The sequence below is a fragment of the Muscardinus avellanarius genome (genome assembly GCF_963383645.1).
Source record: "Muscardinus avellanarius genome assembly, chromosome: 3".
NCBI lineage: Eukaryota > Metazoa > Chordata > Mammalia > Rodentia > Gliridae > Muscardinus > Muscardinus avellanarius.
The window spans coordinates 145,951,948-145,968,810 of NC_137788.1; the positions used below are offsets into that span (position 1 = coordinate 145,951,948).

The 16,863-nt window shown below is 41.9% G+C and overlaps 1 protein-coding gene across 1 annotated transcript; it reads right to left on the minus strand.

Annotated features, from left to right (window-relative positions):
* Window positions 1-639: 639 nt before the first annotated feature.
* RAMAC (RNA guanine-7 methyltransferase activating subunit) lies at window positions 640-6,926 on the minus strand (the record flags this gene model as incomplete). Its single annotated transcript, XM_080692203.1, has 3 exons — window positions 6,865-6,926; window positions 2,390-2,586; window positions 640-826 (listed from the first exon to the last, which is right to left on the minus strand). Exons 2-3 carry the CDS (start codon window positions 2,557-2,559, stop codon window positions 640-642), a joined length of 357 nt encoding a protein of 118 aa, XP_080548329.1. The 5' UTR covers window positions 2,560-2,586; window positions 6,865-6,926.
* Between the last annotated feature and the right edge of the window lie 9,937 nt (window positions 6,927-16,863).

Consider the following 16,863-nt stretch of genomic DNA (forward strand, 5'->3'; position numbering starts at 1 on the left):
AAGCATTTTCTTTTCCTTTTTTTTGGGGGGGGGGCTGATTGAACCCAGGGGCATTCTACCTGATCTGTACCCCCAGCCCTACTTTATTTTTCATTTTTTATGCTTATTATTTATTTATTGGTACTGAGGATTGAACCCTGGAGCATTCTATCTCTGAGCTACACCCCAGTCCTTTTTTATTTTTTATTTTGAAACAGTCTCAGTGAGTTGCAGAGGGCCTCCCTAAGGTTCTGAGGCTGGTCACGAACCTGCACTCCTCCTAGCTCAGCCTCCCAAGTCCTGGGATTACAAGTATGTGCCACTACACCTAGCTGCATTTTTGTTTTAATGTTTTTATTTCAGTGTTAAAGACAGAACTCCCTGAGGTCAAACAATGAAAATATAACAAACCCAAAGCACTATTAGGTTACAAAATAAAGAAGAATCTGAGGTAGAAGTCAAGTAATATAATCTACAATGCTTTTAGGGAAGTTTTTATTCCCAGTAGCCAAGACATCTCTTAAGATTCTTTTTAAAGTCAAGTTTCAAAAATTAATAATCCATTCTCTAATGGGTGGAAACTATGACTAACAAAAGACACACAAACTGTTGTCATGTTAACAAAGCAAATGGTTTTATTAAAAGATGCTGACATTTCCATCAGTAGTAACCATAGGGAGGCCGCTGGTTGTAACCATATTGTCCATACTGGGGCGGATAGTAAGGTTCTTGTCTGTGCTGTGGGTAACTGTTACCCCAGGATCCTCCATGCCACTGATTGGATCGGTTGTCACTTGGCCATCCCCGCCTGCTATCCCTACCTCTAAACTGTCTATTATCTTGCAACCTACAACAAAGCAAAAAGGTTTTTAAATTTCCTGTATTTAAGAAGAATGAGAAACTTATCCCAATGCATTTACTTTCTTAAATACACAGTAAATAGAGTAAAAAAACATTTTTTTTTTTTTTTTTTTACAGAATGTATAGTACCAGTCAAATTTCCCTAAGATTTAAATCATTCTTCTGGTATCCTACAGGAGACACTTTACAGGCAAATACCCAAATGATATGACAGTTTTAGATCAAACTAAATTCTAGTCAACTGCACAAAAATCAGAATGTCAGAATGGTAATTTATGCCTTTGATTATTTATTATTTATTTATTTTTTGCGGTACCAGGGATGGAACCCAGGGGCATTCTACCTCCAAGCTGTACCACCAGCCCTATTTTTTTTTTTTTTTTAAATTCTGAAAAAGGGTCTCACTGAGTTGCAAAGGACCTCACTAAGTAGTAGTTGAGGCTGTCTGCGAACTGCAATCCTCCTGTCTCAGCTTCCCAAATGCTGGTATTACAAGGGTGCGCCACCACGCCCAGCTTGCCTTTGATTATTTATTTTTGTGGTGCTGGGAATTGACCAGGAGCATCCTACCTCCAAGCTACACCCCCAGCCCTATTTTATTTTTTATTTGGAAACAGGGTCTTGCTAAGTTGCTGACAGCCTCACTGAGTTGCTGAGGCTGGTCTCAAACCTGCTTAGCCTTCCAAGTACTAGGATTACAGGCATGTGCCACCACATCTGGCTGATTATTTTGAATTATAAAGTAGTTTTTTTTACAGTTTTTTCTAAAGTATAATCAAAACAATACCTTCTATATGGAATAAAACACAGACTAATTTTTAAAGTATTTTTGCAAAAATACTGGTTTACAAGAACATTAAAAAAGATGAAAGCAAGCCAGACATGGTAGTGTACACCCATAATCTCAGTACTTGGGAGGCTGAGACAGGAGGATCATAGGTTCACAACTGGCCTCAGCAACTTAGGGAAGCCCTCTGCAATTTAGTGAGACACTGTTTGGAAATAAAAAAGGGCTAGGTGTGGTAAGTGCACGCTTGTAATGCCAGTACTTGGGACGCAGAGACAGGATTGCAGGTTCTTGGCCAACCTCAGCTACTTAGTGAGGACCTCCGCAACTAAACGAAACTCTGTTTGAAGATTAAGGATTAAAAAATAGGGCCGGGGGTATTGCTCAGAGAGGTAGAACGCCCCTGGGTTCAATCCCCAGTACTGTAAAATAAAATAAAATAAAAATAAATTAATTAATGGGATGAGTGTGTAACTCAGAGGTACAATGTCTCAGATTCAATCCCCAGATCCAATCACCCCCCCCCACCGAAAAAAAAAGAAAAAAAAAAAGATGAAAGTACCTATGTACATCTGAATAGCAAGGAAAAGAATACACAGTACTGACAAAATATTAGGGCAAATATATGTTGTCACTTACTGTGTGCTAGGCACTGTTACTAGGCAGTAGTTTTTCCGTACTGCCTTCACTAGCCCGTGGTGAGGCAGATTAAAGCTATCCTTCGCCAGATCATCAGCCCTTATTCTCCTCAATAATACATACCGATTGCCTCTGTTTCTTTGATTACCACCAGCTCTGCTATTCCATTCCTCAATAATTGGAGGGGATTCAGGAGGGCGTTTCAAGTATTCCTGGTACTCTTTGTCATCTTCTGTGAATCTACTTGCAAACATCTCTTCAAAATTTACAACAGCTTTAGAAATGTCAGTCATCCTGAAATTCTGTAGTTTAAGATGTTTCTATTAGAAAAAATTAAAATTAACACTCTTACTAGATACTAAAAAAGAACAATTTTGACAATATATTCATAAAAGTCCCAATGTATTTTTAAATTTAAGACAGATTTTTTTTTACATTCAGCTCAACATTTCTTGACTATAGTCCAGGCACTGTATTGCTAGGAGCCCACACAAAGAGGAACACTATATCATGGATCCTGCACCCAAAGAGCTGCCACTCTAGTAAGAGAGAGAGAGAGAAATGGTATAATTAAAGAGGGAGTAGATGTTAAGAAATGAGACTGGAAAGGGAAGCATGAGACAAATTGAAAAGAATGTAGATTCAATGCAAACAACTTGGCATCTCTTCTAGTAGGCAATAGGTGGCTTGAGATGTTAAGTCTCAGGATCCAATTTACCACTTATTTATTGTGATGCTGGGGAATGAACCTAGGGGCATGCTACCTCAGAGCTACATCCCCAGCCCTTTTTAATTTTGTTTGGCAACAGGGCCTCAAACCCGTGATCCTCCTGCCTCAACCTCCCAAGTACTGGCATTACAGCTATGTGCCACCATGGCAAAGAGAACACTGACAGTCAAGGAAGGTAAGAAAACCAACACAGGTAGATCAGAGCACAACCAGACGAGATTGCTATCCAAAGCAAAAGGATGAGAGTGGCCAGAAGTGGCAAATCAACAGCGACAAAACCAAAAAGAATTGGATTCAAGTAATTATTTTAGAGGAGTAGGGGATTGAAGCAATTGATAGAGAAATAACTAGAAGGTAAGGAATTAGAAATGTACAGGATGTAGAGTAAGCCTTCAATAAACTGGGTAAAAGGAAGAGATAAAAGAGCAAGTCGACCTGGGCATGGTGGCCCATACTTGGGAGCCTGAGATGGCAGGATCACAGTTCCACTCCCAACCGTAGCAACTTAGACCCTGTTTCAAAATAAAAAATAAAATAGGGTTGGGGGTGTAGCTCAGAAGTAAAATGCCCCTTGGTTCAATCCCTAGTACCACCAAAAAAATAAGACAGGGCAAGCTGGCAAGCACCTGCAGTCTAAGCTAATTCGGAGGGTGGTAGGAAGAATCTTTGAGCCCAGGAATTCAGGCTCAGCCTGGACAATTAAGTGAGTTCCTGTCTCTTAAGGGGGGAGAGGGGACAACAGTACAGGAAGAGATTACTGAGAGATTATTTCTTGCTTTAACCAGATAAAACACTTGAAGTTGCTTATAAGAGAAAAAGACAATTAAGAAAGGGAAAGATTAAAAGTACAGGAGAGATGTGAAACAGGCAAAGAGAAAAGCATTTAAATGCACAGCTGTTAACATTTAAGGTAACTTTTTAATGGTATCCACTGTATTATTATTATTGCAGACTCTGTGACAATTTAAAATAAAAACAACTGTAAATAAGGTATTGACTAATGGTTATAAAAACTGAAACCTGTATCAGCTAAGTTTTCCAGGCCAATTATGGATTCATTTAACAAACACTATTTCTTAGAGAGACCTCTGCCTATAGGAAAATATTTGGCTTAAACTTCAGAAGGATGGGAGCCAGGCGTGGTGGCGCATGCTTGTAATCCCTGCACTTGGGAGGCTGAGACAGGATGATCGTGCAGGTTCGAAGCCAGCCTCAGCTGGTTTAAGAGACCTTGTTTCCAAGTAAAATATATAAAAAAAATAGGTCTGGGAGGGTAACCCGGAGGTAGAAGTTCCCTGGGTCTGTCCCCGGTACCACAAAAATAAAAATTAAATAAATAAATAAATAAATAAATAAATAAATAAATAAATATAAACTTCAGAAGGTTGAATCCTTAGAAACCAGAATACAAAGATTTCACTTCTCTTAATCTTCCGTGACTAAGTAGGAGTCAATATTCCCATCCCTTACTTTTCCTAACACAAACTTTGTTTCTGCTCTTGCCTCAAGATTTCTAAAACCTTCTGGGTGAGGTGGCCCATGCCTGCAAGTTCCAGAACTTCAGAGGCTGAGACAGGATGATCACTTGAGCCCAGAAGTTCAAGAACAGCCCCTAACCTCCCCCCCACTCCTAAAACCTATCTTATGGTTTAATCTCATACTAAAACTTTAAAAACAAATCTTTTAGTTGTTGTTGTGTTGCTAGGAGTGGAACCCAGGGCATTCTACCTCCAAGCCTCAGGCCCAGGCCTATTTTTTATTCATTATTTTTGAAACAGCCTCTCACTTGAGTTGCAGAGGGCCTTAAGTAGCTGAGGCTGTCTGCAAACAGCCATCCTCCCGTCTCAGCCTCCCAAATGCTGGGATTGCAAGCGTGCACCACCATGCCCAGCCCTTTATTTTTGAAATAGTCTCACTGAGTTGCAGAGGCCTCACTAAGTAGCTGAGGCTGTCTGCAAACCATGATCCTCCTATCTCAGCCTCCCAATAAAGCCAGATCTTTCCCTATCAACCTCATAACTTTTCTTCTTATATTAAGCTTTCTGGGCTTTGGGGGTTTTTTTTTGTTTGTTTGTTTTTTGGTACTGGGGATTGAACCTAGAGCATTCTACTTCCAAGCTACACCCTCAGCCAAATTGTTTGGATACAAGAAAGAGTATATGGACATTCCACCTTTCAAGCTCTTAGTATGCTTTATCAAACATTATACTTTCGATGTATCTGGGATTGGCAAACTAATGTCAAGTACTTAAGTCCAAGAGATGATTTTAAAATAAGTTCAACTAATTAAAAAACTGTACCTTAGCTGGGTGTGGAGAGGACAGGAGGATTGCAGTTCAGACAGCCTCAGCTACTTAGGCCCTTTGCAATTCAGTGAGACCCTATTTCAAAATAAAGAATAAAAAATAGGGCTGGGGTAGCACTTTTGTATGTTTTTGTTTAAACTTGTGAACAAAGACAGACTTGTAAGTGGGTGCAAGGTTAAATCCTCTTTTGCAACCCAGAACTCATTGTTCATTATGAGTTTTGATACATATAAGAAGGAATATTATGAAACCTCTATGAAGTGATGGGGAATTGATAACCATTAAGGTTGCTAAGGCTAAAAGTTGATAATTGAAAGACATGAGGGAAATCTCAGTTGTATTCAATCAGTATTCTAATTTTCATATTGTGATAAAAGAATATGTTTTCTTTTGTTGTTTTAGAAAAAAATATATATATATAGGGCTGGGGTTGTAGCTTGGAGGTGGAATGCCCCTGGGTTCCATCCCCAGTACTGAAAACAAAACAAACCTTACGGAAATCACTAGAAAAGATCCACACCTAATCCAGATGGGAAGTAAAATCGTTAGGTAGGGAAATTTTTCTACTCTTTTTGTATTATCCCACACCCACCACCCAACATAGAAGTAGACAAATAACTTTTTTTTTTTTTTTTTTTTTTTTTTTTTGCGGGTTTGGGGATGGAACCCAGGGGCATTCTGCCTCGGAGCTACACCCGCTGCCCTATTTTTTATTCTTTATTTTGAAACAGGGTCTCACTGAGTTGCAGAGGGCCTCACTAAGTAGCTGAGGCTGTCCGCGAACCACGATCCTCCAGGTCTCAGCCTCCGGAATAACGCCCGGCTTCTTTTTTATTTTGTTTTGTTTTTGGTACTAGATACTGAACCCATGGCCTCCTGCAAGAGCTGTAGCATTCATTCAGCTATCTCCCCAGCAAATCCCTCCCTTCTTCTTTCCCCCTTTTTATAAATTTTGAAATACTCTAAGTTGCCCAGGCCAGCCTTAAATCCTCCTGCTTCAGCCCTGCATCCAGCTAACAAATACTGACCTCATTATTCATGAGTGGAACTTAAAACATTTGAATTATGCAAGCTTTAAATTTACCCTACAGATTTGATGGAAAATCCTCAAACGATGGAGGCGGAGAGGCTGGGAATTTAAGGGCCTCAGCCAATGAAGATGTGGGGATAAAGTGCTTTAAATACGCCCAACGCTAACATTGTAAAGAGGGTACCAGCGCTTATACTAAAGAACAAGCGGCTACAAAGCTTGTCCTTTGGGCCTTTAGAATCCATAAGCCAGCTCAAACATTCATAACTTCATGAGGCACGTTCCTTTTTGTTGAAAAAAGGAAAGCTTTGGCCTTTCAGATTTATAGTCGAACACAACTAATTTATTAGCCATCAAAAGCACACGCAACTTGCGCCGCGGCCGACGAGCCCCAGCCCCTGACCAGCACGAGTTCTGGCTGCCCTGGGGGCTCCAGCCCGACCTCGGCGCACCCGGGCTGCCAGGCGTCACCCGCGGGGAAGCCAGGCCGGACGGTGGCGGCCTCGGGCACCGCACGGACTCGGCGACTCACCGCGAGGGCTGCGCCCGCCGGGCCGGACGCCTCCAGGAAGGTCGCGGGGAAAGCGACCTCCGGCCCGCCGCTCTCCAGGGTAACGAGGCCGCTTCCGCCGACGCCAGCGGGACGCGACTTCCGCTTCCGGGCGGCGAGAGCGCCAGCTGCGGGCGAAGTGTCGCGATATTTAGAGCCGGCCGAGAGTCTCGTGGCCACGCCCCGCTTTCCATTTTTGGCGCTACACGCCGAGCGGAATACCCGGGCGGCTGAGGGCGAGGGCGCTCTCGGCCACCTTCCCTCCCGGTGGCCGCCTAGGAGGCGCCGGCGCTACTTGTGGCCGGTGGGCGGGAGCCGGTGCCGGTCGGAGCGGGAGCCGCGGCCTCTGCCCTGCTTGGGAGCTGCCCGCCCGTCCCGGCACTTAGGTTCCCGCGGAAACGCCACCTGCCCCGCCTGTGCCGACGTGTCAGCCACCTCAGAATCTTCTCGAATGTCTTCTCGGATGTGCCTCAGTGACTGGCCACGGACGATCCCAGACAGCACTTGGCCTTCTTCCTCCCACACTGTGCACAACTTGGAAACTTTAATGTCTGAATTGGGCGCCTTTTCATTCCTACCCTGCTTCAGTCTTTTGCCAAGTTCTGTCGATTCTATTCCTGCAGTAATTCCAGCACCGGCCCATTCCCCATACATACCCACTGCCTCCACATACCCCAAATTCATCATTCGCCCAAGAGGAGGAATGAAGTCCTTTGATCACGGATGCCCCTCCAACGGCACCCACGTAAAGTACTTGATGCACGAATCAGAAAATTCCAATTCTTCAAGCCTGGGAAGTTGGGACTGAAAAGGAATATCCATTGGATAAATTAGTTTTACAGCAAAAATGAGCTCAAGACTCAACTATATTTTTGACATTTGGTATATCCAAGAGAAAATTTCTAAGGGATTGTTAGTACAGAACTAAAGCTTAGGAGAGGCTATGCATAAATATGCAAATGTGTAAGTTGTACATGAAGAAACAACAGTTGAAATCGTGGGTATATGTAATCTCTTCTGAGGGAGAAGGTATTTATAGAGAAGAGCAGAAGGCCAAGGCCTACGACTCAGGAAATACTCGTATTTAGGGAACAAGAATAGGATGTATGAAATGAAGAGTAATGTAAGGGTTGAAAAAAAATGCTTCCCCACCTAGTATGAGTCAGGGAGGATATTTGGGAAAAGGGTTGTTTTTATAGGCCAGTTTGCTTTTTCCTTGTATGTTATTTTCTATCACTGAGACAAAATGCCTGAGAATAAGAGAAAAGGTTTATTTTGGCTCATGAGTTAGAGGTTTCAGTTCATGGTCACTGGGCCCTGTTGCTTTGGGCCTGAGGCAGTGCAGGACATCATGGTGGGAGGATATGACAGAAGAGGCCTTTTCACATCATAGCAGCCTGGAAGCAAAGAAATGGAGATAGGAAGGGGCCAGGGTGCCAGTATCCCCTTCAGGGCATCCCACAGCTGGCCTAACTTCCTTCCACTGGGCCCAATAGCACTACAGGCTGAGTACCAAGCAGTTAACAAATACACGTGTGTATGTGTGTGTGTGTGTGTGTGTGTGTGTGTGTGTGTGTGTGTGTGTGGTACTGGGATTCCTGGAAGACCTTCTACCACCGGGCTACACTCCCAGACCTATTTTTTATATTTTTATTTGGAAACAGGGTCTCTTAAGCCAGCACGGCTTGCTTCAAACTTGCGCGATCCTCCTGTCTCCACCTCCCAAGTGCGGGGATTACAAGCGTGCGCCACCACGCCCTGCCAAATATACTTTTTTTTAAGAGGGACAGCCTAGATTAAAACTATAGCACCCTGTGACTATTGTCATTATTTGGAAGTAATGAAGAATTACCCAGAAAAAATATATATATTTCTTTACTTTAAATTTATATGTGGCACTTACGAGCTTCTAGGATTGTGAGAGTTTCTATGAAGAACTCAAACATTGCTAATTTTCAAGTTTTCAAATGAAGTTTTTTCTGCCCATAATGTTATCTAATACAGTATCTTATCAATTACTTTTTCTCTTTGATATCAGGAAGTAATCTGATCCATGAAAGTGAATTTTCTAAGTAACTGACATAGACTTTTTCATTGGAACCTTTTTTAAAAAATTGAAGTATACATAAAACTTAGTGCTTATCTGGTATAAACAGAGTAGTTGGACCGTAATTTAATTTTTCCTTGGCCACTAAAGGTTATTGTTAAGAGTGTGAGTTAGTCTATTCTTCTGTATAGTAATATTCTTGGATTTTGTTTATGTATGAGAAAGATTGCACTTGACTAGTTGATTCTGAGCTGGAGACATAGCTCAGTGGTAGAGTGCATGCTTAGCATGAGTGAGGCCCTAGGTTCAATAGCCAGCAAAATGCACGTGCGCATGCACATGCACACACACACATTTATTTCAGCTGAGTGAGATAGTGCTTGCTTGTAATCCCAGGTACTGAGGAGGCTGAGGCAGTGTAAGACCCCCGCCGAGGGGAGACCCTCAATCAACCTCAGGATAAGCGACATCAAGTATCATGAGAGACTTTATTTTCCTTGATGCAAAAGCAAAAGGTAAAAGTTTATTAAGGAGCCAGTGCACTGGGGCCGACTCGTATAGGAGTTCGGCCCCGAGCAACTGAAAGTGTGGATATTTATAGGGAAAAGACCACCAGTTAGGGGGGGTAGGGGTTTGGGCCAGATTGCATGCGTTTACAGAAAATTACAGAATCATTTGAAAAGTACATTCTGTGGTCAGGTGTTAGATAAGATACCAAGTGTAGTCAGTAAGCTCCCGGGTCAAGGCGCTCTGACCCAGTCAGTATACATAAGATGGGGTGGGCTTATCACATATTTTACATTCCTAAGCTGTGAGCTGCAGTAAAATATATTTTTCTTTTTAACTATTAGCTGGCTGCTAGGGACTTATGATTTTTTCTTCTAAATGGAGCCTTTCAGCAGGAGGATTGATTTAGCAAGATCTGGGGGTATGACTCTAGTACTACACCTGTCTAGTATGCTAAAGGCCCCAGATTCAGTCCCCAGGACACATACACACACCGTTGATTTTGCTGTCTCTGTTACTATCTTCTTCCATTTTGCTTTCCATCTCCTCTCAGTGCTTCATTTTCTTCCAGTTTTACAAATTGACCTAATTTTCTCCATAACTTTTTTAGTGGTATAAACATTTATTTAGAAAATTTAATTATAGCCGGACGTGGTGGCGCATGCTTGTAATCCCCACGCTTGGGAGGCGGAGACAGGAGGATTGCGCTGGTTCGGAGCCAGCCGCGCTGGCTTAAGAGACCCTGTTTCCACATAAAAAGGTAAAAAAATAGGTCTGGGAGTGTAGCCCATGGGAGTGTAGCCCGGAGGTAGAAGGGCTTCCAGGAACCCCAGTGCCACCAAAAAAAAAAAAAAATTAATTATAATGTGTTTTTGCCAGGTCTGATTATGTACACTTATAATCCTAGTGCTTAGGAGGCTGAGACAGTATGATCACAGTTTCAGATCCAGTGCTGGCAATTTAGTGAGGCTCTCAGCAACCTAGTGAGACCCTGTTTCCAAATAAGAAACAAAATAAGACTGGGGATGTAGCTCAGAGGTAGAATGCCTCTGGATTCAATCCCAGTACCCCGCCGCCCCCCAAATTGTGTTTTTTGCTTTCATCTAGCAGTCTTTAAAAAGGTGAAGGCTGGCTGGGCGTGGTGGCACACACTTGTAATCCTAGCATTTGGGAGGCGAAGACCGGAGGATCGCAGTTGCAGTTCGCAGACAGCCTCAGCTATAATTCCAGTACTTGAGAAGCTGAGACAGGAGGATTGCAGGATTGCAGATTCAAACCAGCCCTAGCAAGATAGAGAGACCGTGTTTCAAAACAAACAAATGAGAAGGACTGGGGGTGTAGTTTGGAAGTAGAATGCCCCTGGGTTCAATCTCCAATATCACAACACACAAAAAGGTGAACATAGGTTAACATATAAATATCATTTAGCATGATACCTGGCAATAGTACGTATTAGGATACATTTGGGAATTAGTAAAAACAGTGGTCAAAATTATAACTTGAGAGCTGGGTGTAGTGGCACACACTTGTAATCCCAGTACTTGGGAGGCTGAGACAGGTTTGCAGGTTTGCAGCCAGCCTTGGCTACTTAGTGAGGGCCTCCGCAACTTAATGAGACCCTGTTTCAAAATAAAGAATAAAAAATTGGGTTGGGGGTGTAGCTCGGAGGTAGAATGCCTCTGGGTTCAATCCCCACTACAGAAAAAATAATAATAACTTTTAAAATGGGTCTCTTCAAGGCAATCCAAGTTTTCCTAAACTACAAGTAAAATGCATTCAAATATTGATTAGCCAAGCATGGTGACGCATGCCTGTAATTCCAGTATTTCGGAGGCTGAGACAAGAGGATCTCAGGTTCAAGGCCAATTTCAGCAGTTTGATAAGACCCTCAAGAGCTTAGCAAGACCCTGTTTCAAAATTAGGGCTGGAGTTGTGGCTCAGAAGTAGAGTCAATCCAGTACTGAAAAAACAAAAACCAAAAAATAATAATGATAAATATGTTTTTACCTTTATAGTGCATTAGTTGAAGCACAAAACTTCAAGTTATTACTTAAAGCATAAAAACTTGTAAAAATATAACTATAAAAGAAGTATATGTTTCTACATAAAATCTTGTTTGTTGAGAGAGAGAGAGAGAGAGAGAGAGAGAGAGAGAGAGAGAGAGAGAGAGAGAGAGAGAGAGAGATATGTTTACTGGGAATTGAACCCTGGGCATTTTACCATTAAGCTACACCCCAAACCCACCCCAACCCCTCTTCCCTTTTTTTGAAGTAGGGCCTTGCTACTTTGATGAGGACCTTACTAAGTTGCTGAGGCTGACTTTGAACCTGTGATCCTCCTGTCTGAGCTTTCCAAGTACTGGAATTTCAAGTGTGTACCACCATGCCCAGCTTTTTTTTTTTTTTTTTTTTTGGCGGTACTGGGGTTCCTGGAAGCCCTTCTACCTCCGGGCTACACTCCCAGACCTATTTTATACTTTTTTATTTTTGGAAACAGGATCTCTTAAGCCAGTGTGGCTGGCTTTGAACCTGTGTGGTCCTCCTGTCTCCACCTCCCAAGTGCGGGGATTACAAGCGTGTGCCACCACACCCGGCTGGCGCATGCTTTTAATCCCAGCATTCAGGAGGGTGGGACCAGAGGATTGTGGTTCACGGACAGCCTCAGCTACTACTAAGTGAGGCCCTCTGCAACTTATTGAGACCCTGTTTCAAAATAAAGAATAAAGCCGGGCGTGGTGACGCATGCTTGTAAACCCCGCATTTAGGAGGTGGAGACAGGAGGATTGCGCAGGTTCAAAGCCAGCATCGCTGGCTCAGGAGACCCTGTTTCCAAATAAAATATAAAAATAGGTCTGGGAGTGTAGCCTGGAGATAGAAGGCTCCTGGCCTCCATACCTAGTATCACCAATAAATAAATAAATAAATAAATAAATAAATAAATAAATAAATAAATAATAAAAAATAGGACAGGGGGTGTAGCTTAGAGGTTAAATGTCCCTGGGTTCCATCCCCAGACCTGTAAAAAATAAAAAAAATAAAAAGTATATGACAGATGAGCTAAGCAGTTAGACTTGCTCCTAACAGGAAAATCCATATGTAGATACTCAGTTGAAGGAGCAGGTTAAAATCCAGCAGGTAAAAAGGAACTGCAACCAGTTACAAAAATAAGGATGTCTTTTTATTGTAGCAGATTTACTCTCCTCAATAGTCTGTAACTGTTCCAAAACCCAAAACCCAAAACTTGCACATCATATAATATGTGTACTGTAAAAAGATCACTAAGGATTTTTATAGGATCCTCAGGTTTATGACAGGAATGTTATAAAGTGCTTCTGGATAAATCTGAATTTCCCCCCAAACACCAAGAGTTTTCAGACCCTGCTTAAAACATTCATCTTGGGCTCTTAATTACAAGGTAGACACTTGTGTATAAAAGATTCCAGTTTTATTTCTGAATTCATATAAGACACTATTCCAAACAGTGAGTGGCTGTGTTGATACATGAGCTTTTTTATTAAAAAAAATTAGAATTCTAACTATCAGTATCGTTGAAATATCTTTTCTGAACTTGTTGTCTTGCTTTAGTAGATATTTACTCTGAGTTCCAGCTGACTGAGTAATGTAGGTGATGCCTCTTCCAACAAAACATTCAGTCCTTACAGCATGATTACAGTTGGTTAATGTGTGCTTTTTGGCTTTTGGGAAATCTGGATTATAGATAATACCTCTCCGTCCCAAACACTCCCAATTTTGTCTCCATAATGACACGGAGGAACAAGCTAAGTGTGCTCTGCTAGACCCACATTTCCGGTAGCACTTTATTTCCCATGTGCTCTCAGGCGCATTCGTCTGTCCCTTTCTGTAACCTCATCTTCAGACATCGCATCACTCCTGGCGCTGCAGAAACCCCTGCCAAGCATTTCCTCTGGTTCCCACCATGCAGCTTTTTAAGGCACGTGAATTGTCATTTTCACCGTCTCTTCCTGAAAGATGTCATTATTATTGTATATTGCATCCCTAAAGTAAAACATTCCCACATTTATTGCTTGAATTTGTAAACAGCCTCTATGAAAACAAGATTCTTATAACAAGGGCTTTGTAACATGCTAAAAGTTATAATAGGCTCAATAAGTTCTATAATCAAGTAGTACATGATAAGGAGTCTCTGTAATTTCCACATGTAATTATTTGAACAGGTTGATGTTTCCAACCAAGTGGCACAAAGTCTCCAGTAAAGTAGAAAACACATGTTCTCTGAAGCCCATATAGAAAATGACAACCTGGTTTACATCAAAGCACAGCCCATCCAACTGAAGCACCAGTTTCCTTGCAAATTCAAAATTTAAATTTAGAAGCTCTATTACCTCCTTCCGGATCTCTTCTATTAGAAAATCAGAAACTTGTACTCTCTGCCAATTTCTACTTGATATCAACACACAATAGTAAAGTACAGCCTGTTCTTCATTGGTTTTCTTTTTCTCCATATTTGTTAGAACAGTCATTGATTTTAAGGTGAGAAGAATGTTTACTTTTCATATTTTATACTTTTAATTTTTTTTTTTTTTGGTGGTACTGGGGTTCCTGGAAGCCCTTCTACCTCCGGGCTACACTCCCAGACCTATTTTATATTTTTGAAACAGGGTCTCTTACGCCAGCGCGGCTGGCTTCGAACCTGCGTGATCCTCCTGTCTCCGCCTCCCAAGCGCGGGGATTACAAGCGTGCGCCACCACGCCCGGCTTAATTTTTTTTTTTGCGGGTTTGGGGATAGAACCCAGGGGCATTTGACCTCCGAGGTACACCGTCTGCCCTATTTTGTATTCTTTTTCTTTTTTTTTTTTTTTTGGTGGTACTGGGGTTCCTGGAAGCCCTTCTACCTCCGGGATACACTCCCACGGGCTACACTCCCAGACCTATTTTTTAACATTTTTATGTGGAAACAGAGTCTCTTAAGCCAGCGAGGCTGGCTTCGAACCAGTGTGATCCTCCTGTCTCCGCCTCCCAAGCGCGGGGATTACAAACGTGCGCCACCACACCCGGCCTATTTTTTATTCTTTATTTTGAAACAGGGTCTCACTAAATTCCAGAGGGCCTCACTAAGTAGCTGAGGCTGTCCGTGAACCGCAATCCTCAGGTCTCAGCCTCCTGAATGCTGGGATTACAAGCGTGTGCCACCATGCCTGGCCCTTATACTTTTAATTTTTTATAATAACATAAAACATTGATACAATGCTGAAAACCTTATTTTGAAAAAAATTTAGAACTTGTTCTAATCAAACAAGAATTTCATTGTGTGTATATTTTGTAATCAGTTCATCTGCTAATGGACACCTAAGTTGGTTTCATAATTGCAAACTGTATTGCTATAATTATGGATATGCATATATTAATATTCTGACTTCAATTCCTTTGGAAAGATACCTTGGAGTGGTATGGCTGGATCATATAATGGATGCATTCCTAATTTACTGAGGAATCTCCACACTGATTTCAGCAGCTACACTAATTTACAATCCCATCAACAGTGTAGAAGGTTTCCTATTTTCCCAAATCCTCGCCAGGATTTATTTTTGTTTGACATGACGTGTGTGTGTGTGTGTGTGTGTGTGTGTGTGTGTGTGTGTGTGTGTGTGTTAGGTGTGGTTGGTGTGTATGTGTTACTGGTGATAGAATTCAGGGCCATTCTACCTCCAAGCTACACCCACATCCCTATTTTATTTTGAAACAGGGTCTCACTCAGTTGCAGGTGACCTCACTAAGTTGCTGAGGTTGTCTGTGAACTTGAGATCCTCCTGCCTCAGTTTCCCAAGCACTGGGATTACAAGCATGCACACTGCCACCCCCACCTTCTGCTTGAATTCTTTTTTTTTTTTTTTTTTTTTTTTGGTGGTACTGGGGTTCCTGGAAGCCCTTCTACCTCCTGGCTACACTCCCAGACCTGTTTTGTACCTTTTCTTTTCTTTTTTTTTTTTTTTAATTTGGAAACAGGGTCTCTTAAGCCAGCATGGCTGGCTTCATACCTGCAGGATCCTCCTGTCTCTGCCTCTCAAGCGCGGGGATTACAAGCATGCGCCACCACGCCCGGCTTCTTCTTCTTTTTTTTTTAACGGTACCAAAATTGGAACCCAGGGACATTCTACCTCCGAGCTACACACACAGCCCGATTTTTTATTCTTTATTTTGAAACAGGGTCTCACTAAGTTGTGAAGAGCCTCACTAAGTAGCTGAGGCTGGCCACGAATCCAGATACTCCTGTCTCAGCTTCCCAAGTACTGGGATTACAAGTGTGCACCATCACTCCTGGCTGGGCTCTCTCTTTAGACTCTTGGTGGTACTCTTTGATAAGCAGAAACTTTTTATTTTAATGCCGTCCCATTTATTAATTCTTGTTCTAGTTTTCTGAGCTTTGGGAGTCTTACTGATATGGGCACAATGGAAATTTATTCAGCAATAAAGAAGAACAAAATATCATTTGCAGATAAATGTCCTGGAGAACATTATGTGAAGTGAGATAAGCCAGTCACAGAAAGGGAAAGGTCATATGTTTTCCCTCATACGCAGGATCAATCTGGATACCAGTGGTACTTGAGATATTGGAGGAGAAACTGCAGTGAAGCCAGGGAGGTGGTGTAGGGGAAGGTGGTGGGAGAGGGCGGATCAGCGGAGTCCCTTCCATTGGCATGGACATATGTGAGGACATTAGTGCTGATCTCAGACCCTGTGTGGGGAAGGGAGGGAGTGTGGGGAGGAACTCACCAGCTGCTGTGTGCATGCATGTCACTATCTCTATGAATTGCAGTATGATGTGAGGCTCTAATGCACCAATAAAAGTCGTTAAAAGTAAATTAAATAAACAGGAAATAGAATTTAATATATGAAAGCAGGTAATAAAAATAATCAAAGCATACAATGTCTTAATAAAAGTAAGCAATCAGGGTAAAAGTTATGCTAACCTTGCCAGAGAAACAGAAAATAGCTCACAAATGGCTACACTGAGGATATGAAAGAAAATATAAGCAGTGCCCTTGCAATATTGCTTACAAGAAGGGAAATCAGTTTCTAATGTTTCTTAGACATCTAGATATCTAAGAAACCTTTTAGGGGTACTAAGTCTACTAGATTTAAGTTAAATTCTGGTCAGCAGAAAAAGCATTTTCAACTATTCTTTATATTTTTAGAAGATTTATACACAAATCCATCTTGCAAATAGAGTATTTCAGAGTATTATTTCAAAGTCCTTCAACTAAAAGTACTGGCCAGAATTTAAGATGATCACCAGACGTGATCTGGTATGGGTTCATTTTGTCATTCCTCTGGGAACCTTATACATGGCATTTGTTTGCATGATTGCAACCCTTGTTTCAGCACCTTGAAATCTGTCACAGGCTTTTTGAAAGGCAATCATGTCAAGAAGAAAACTTTTCTTAATA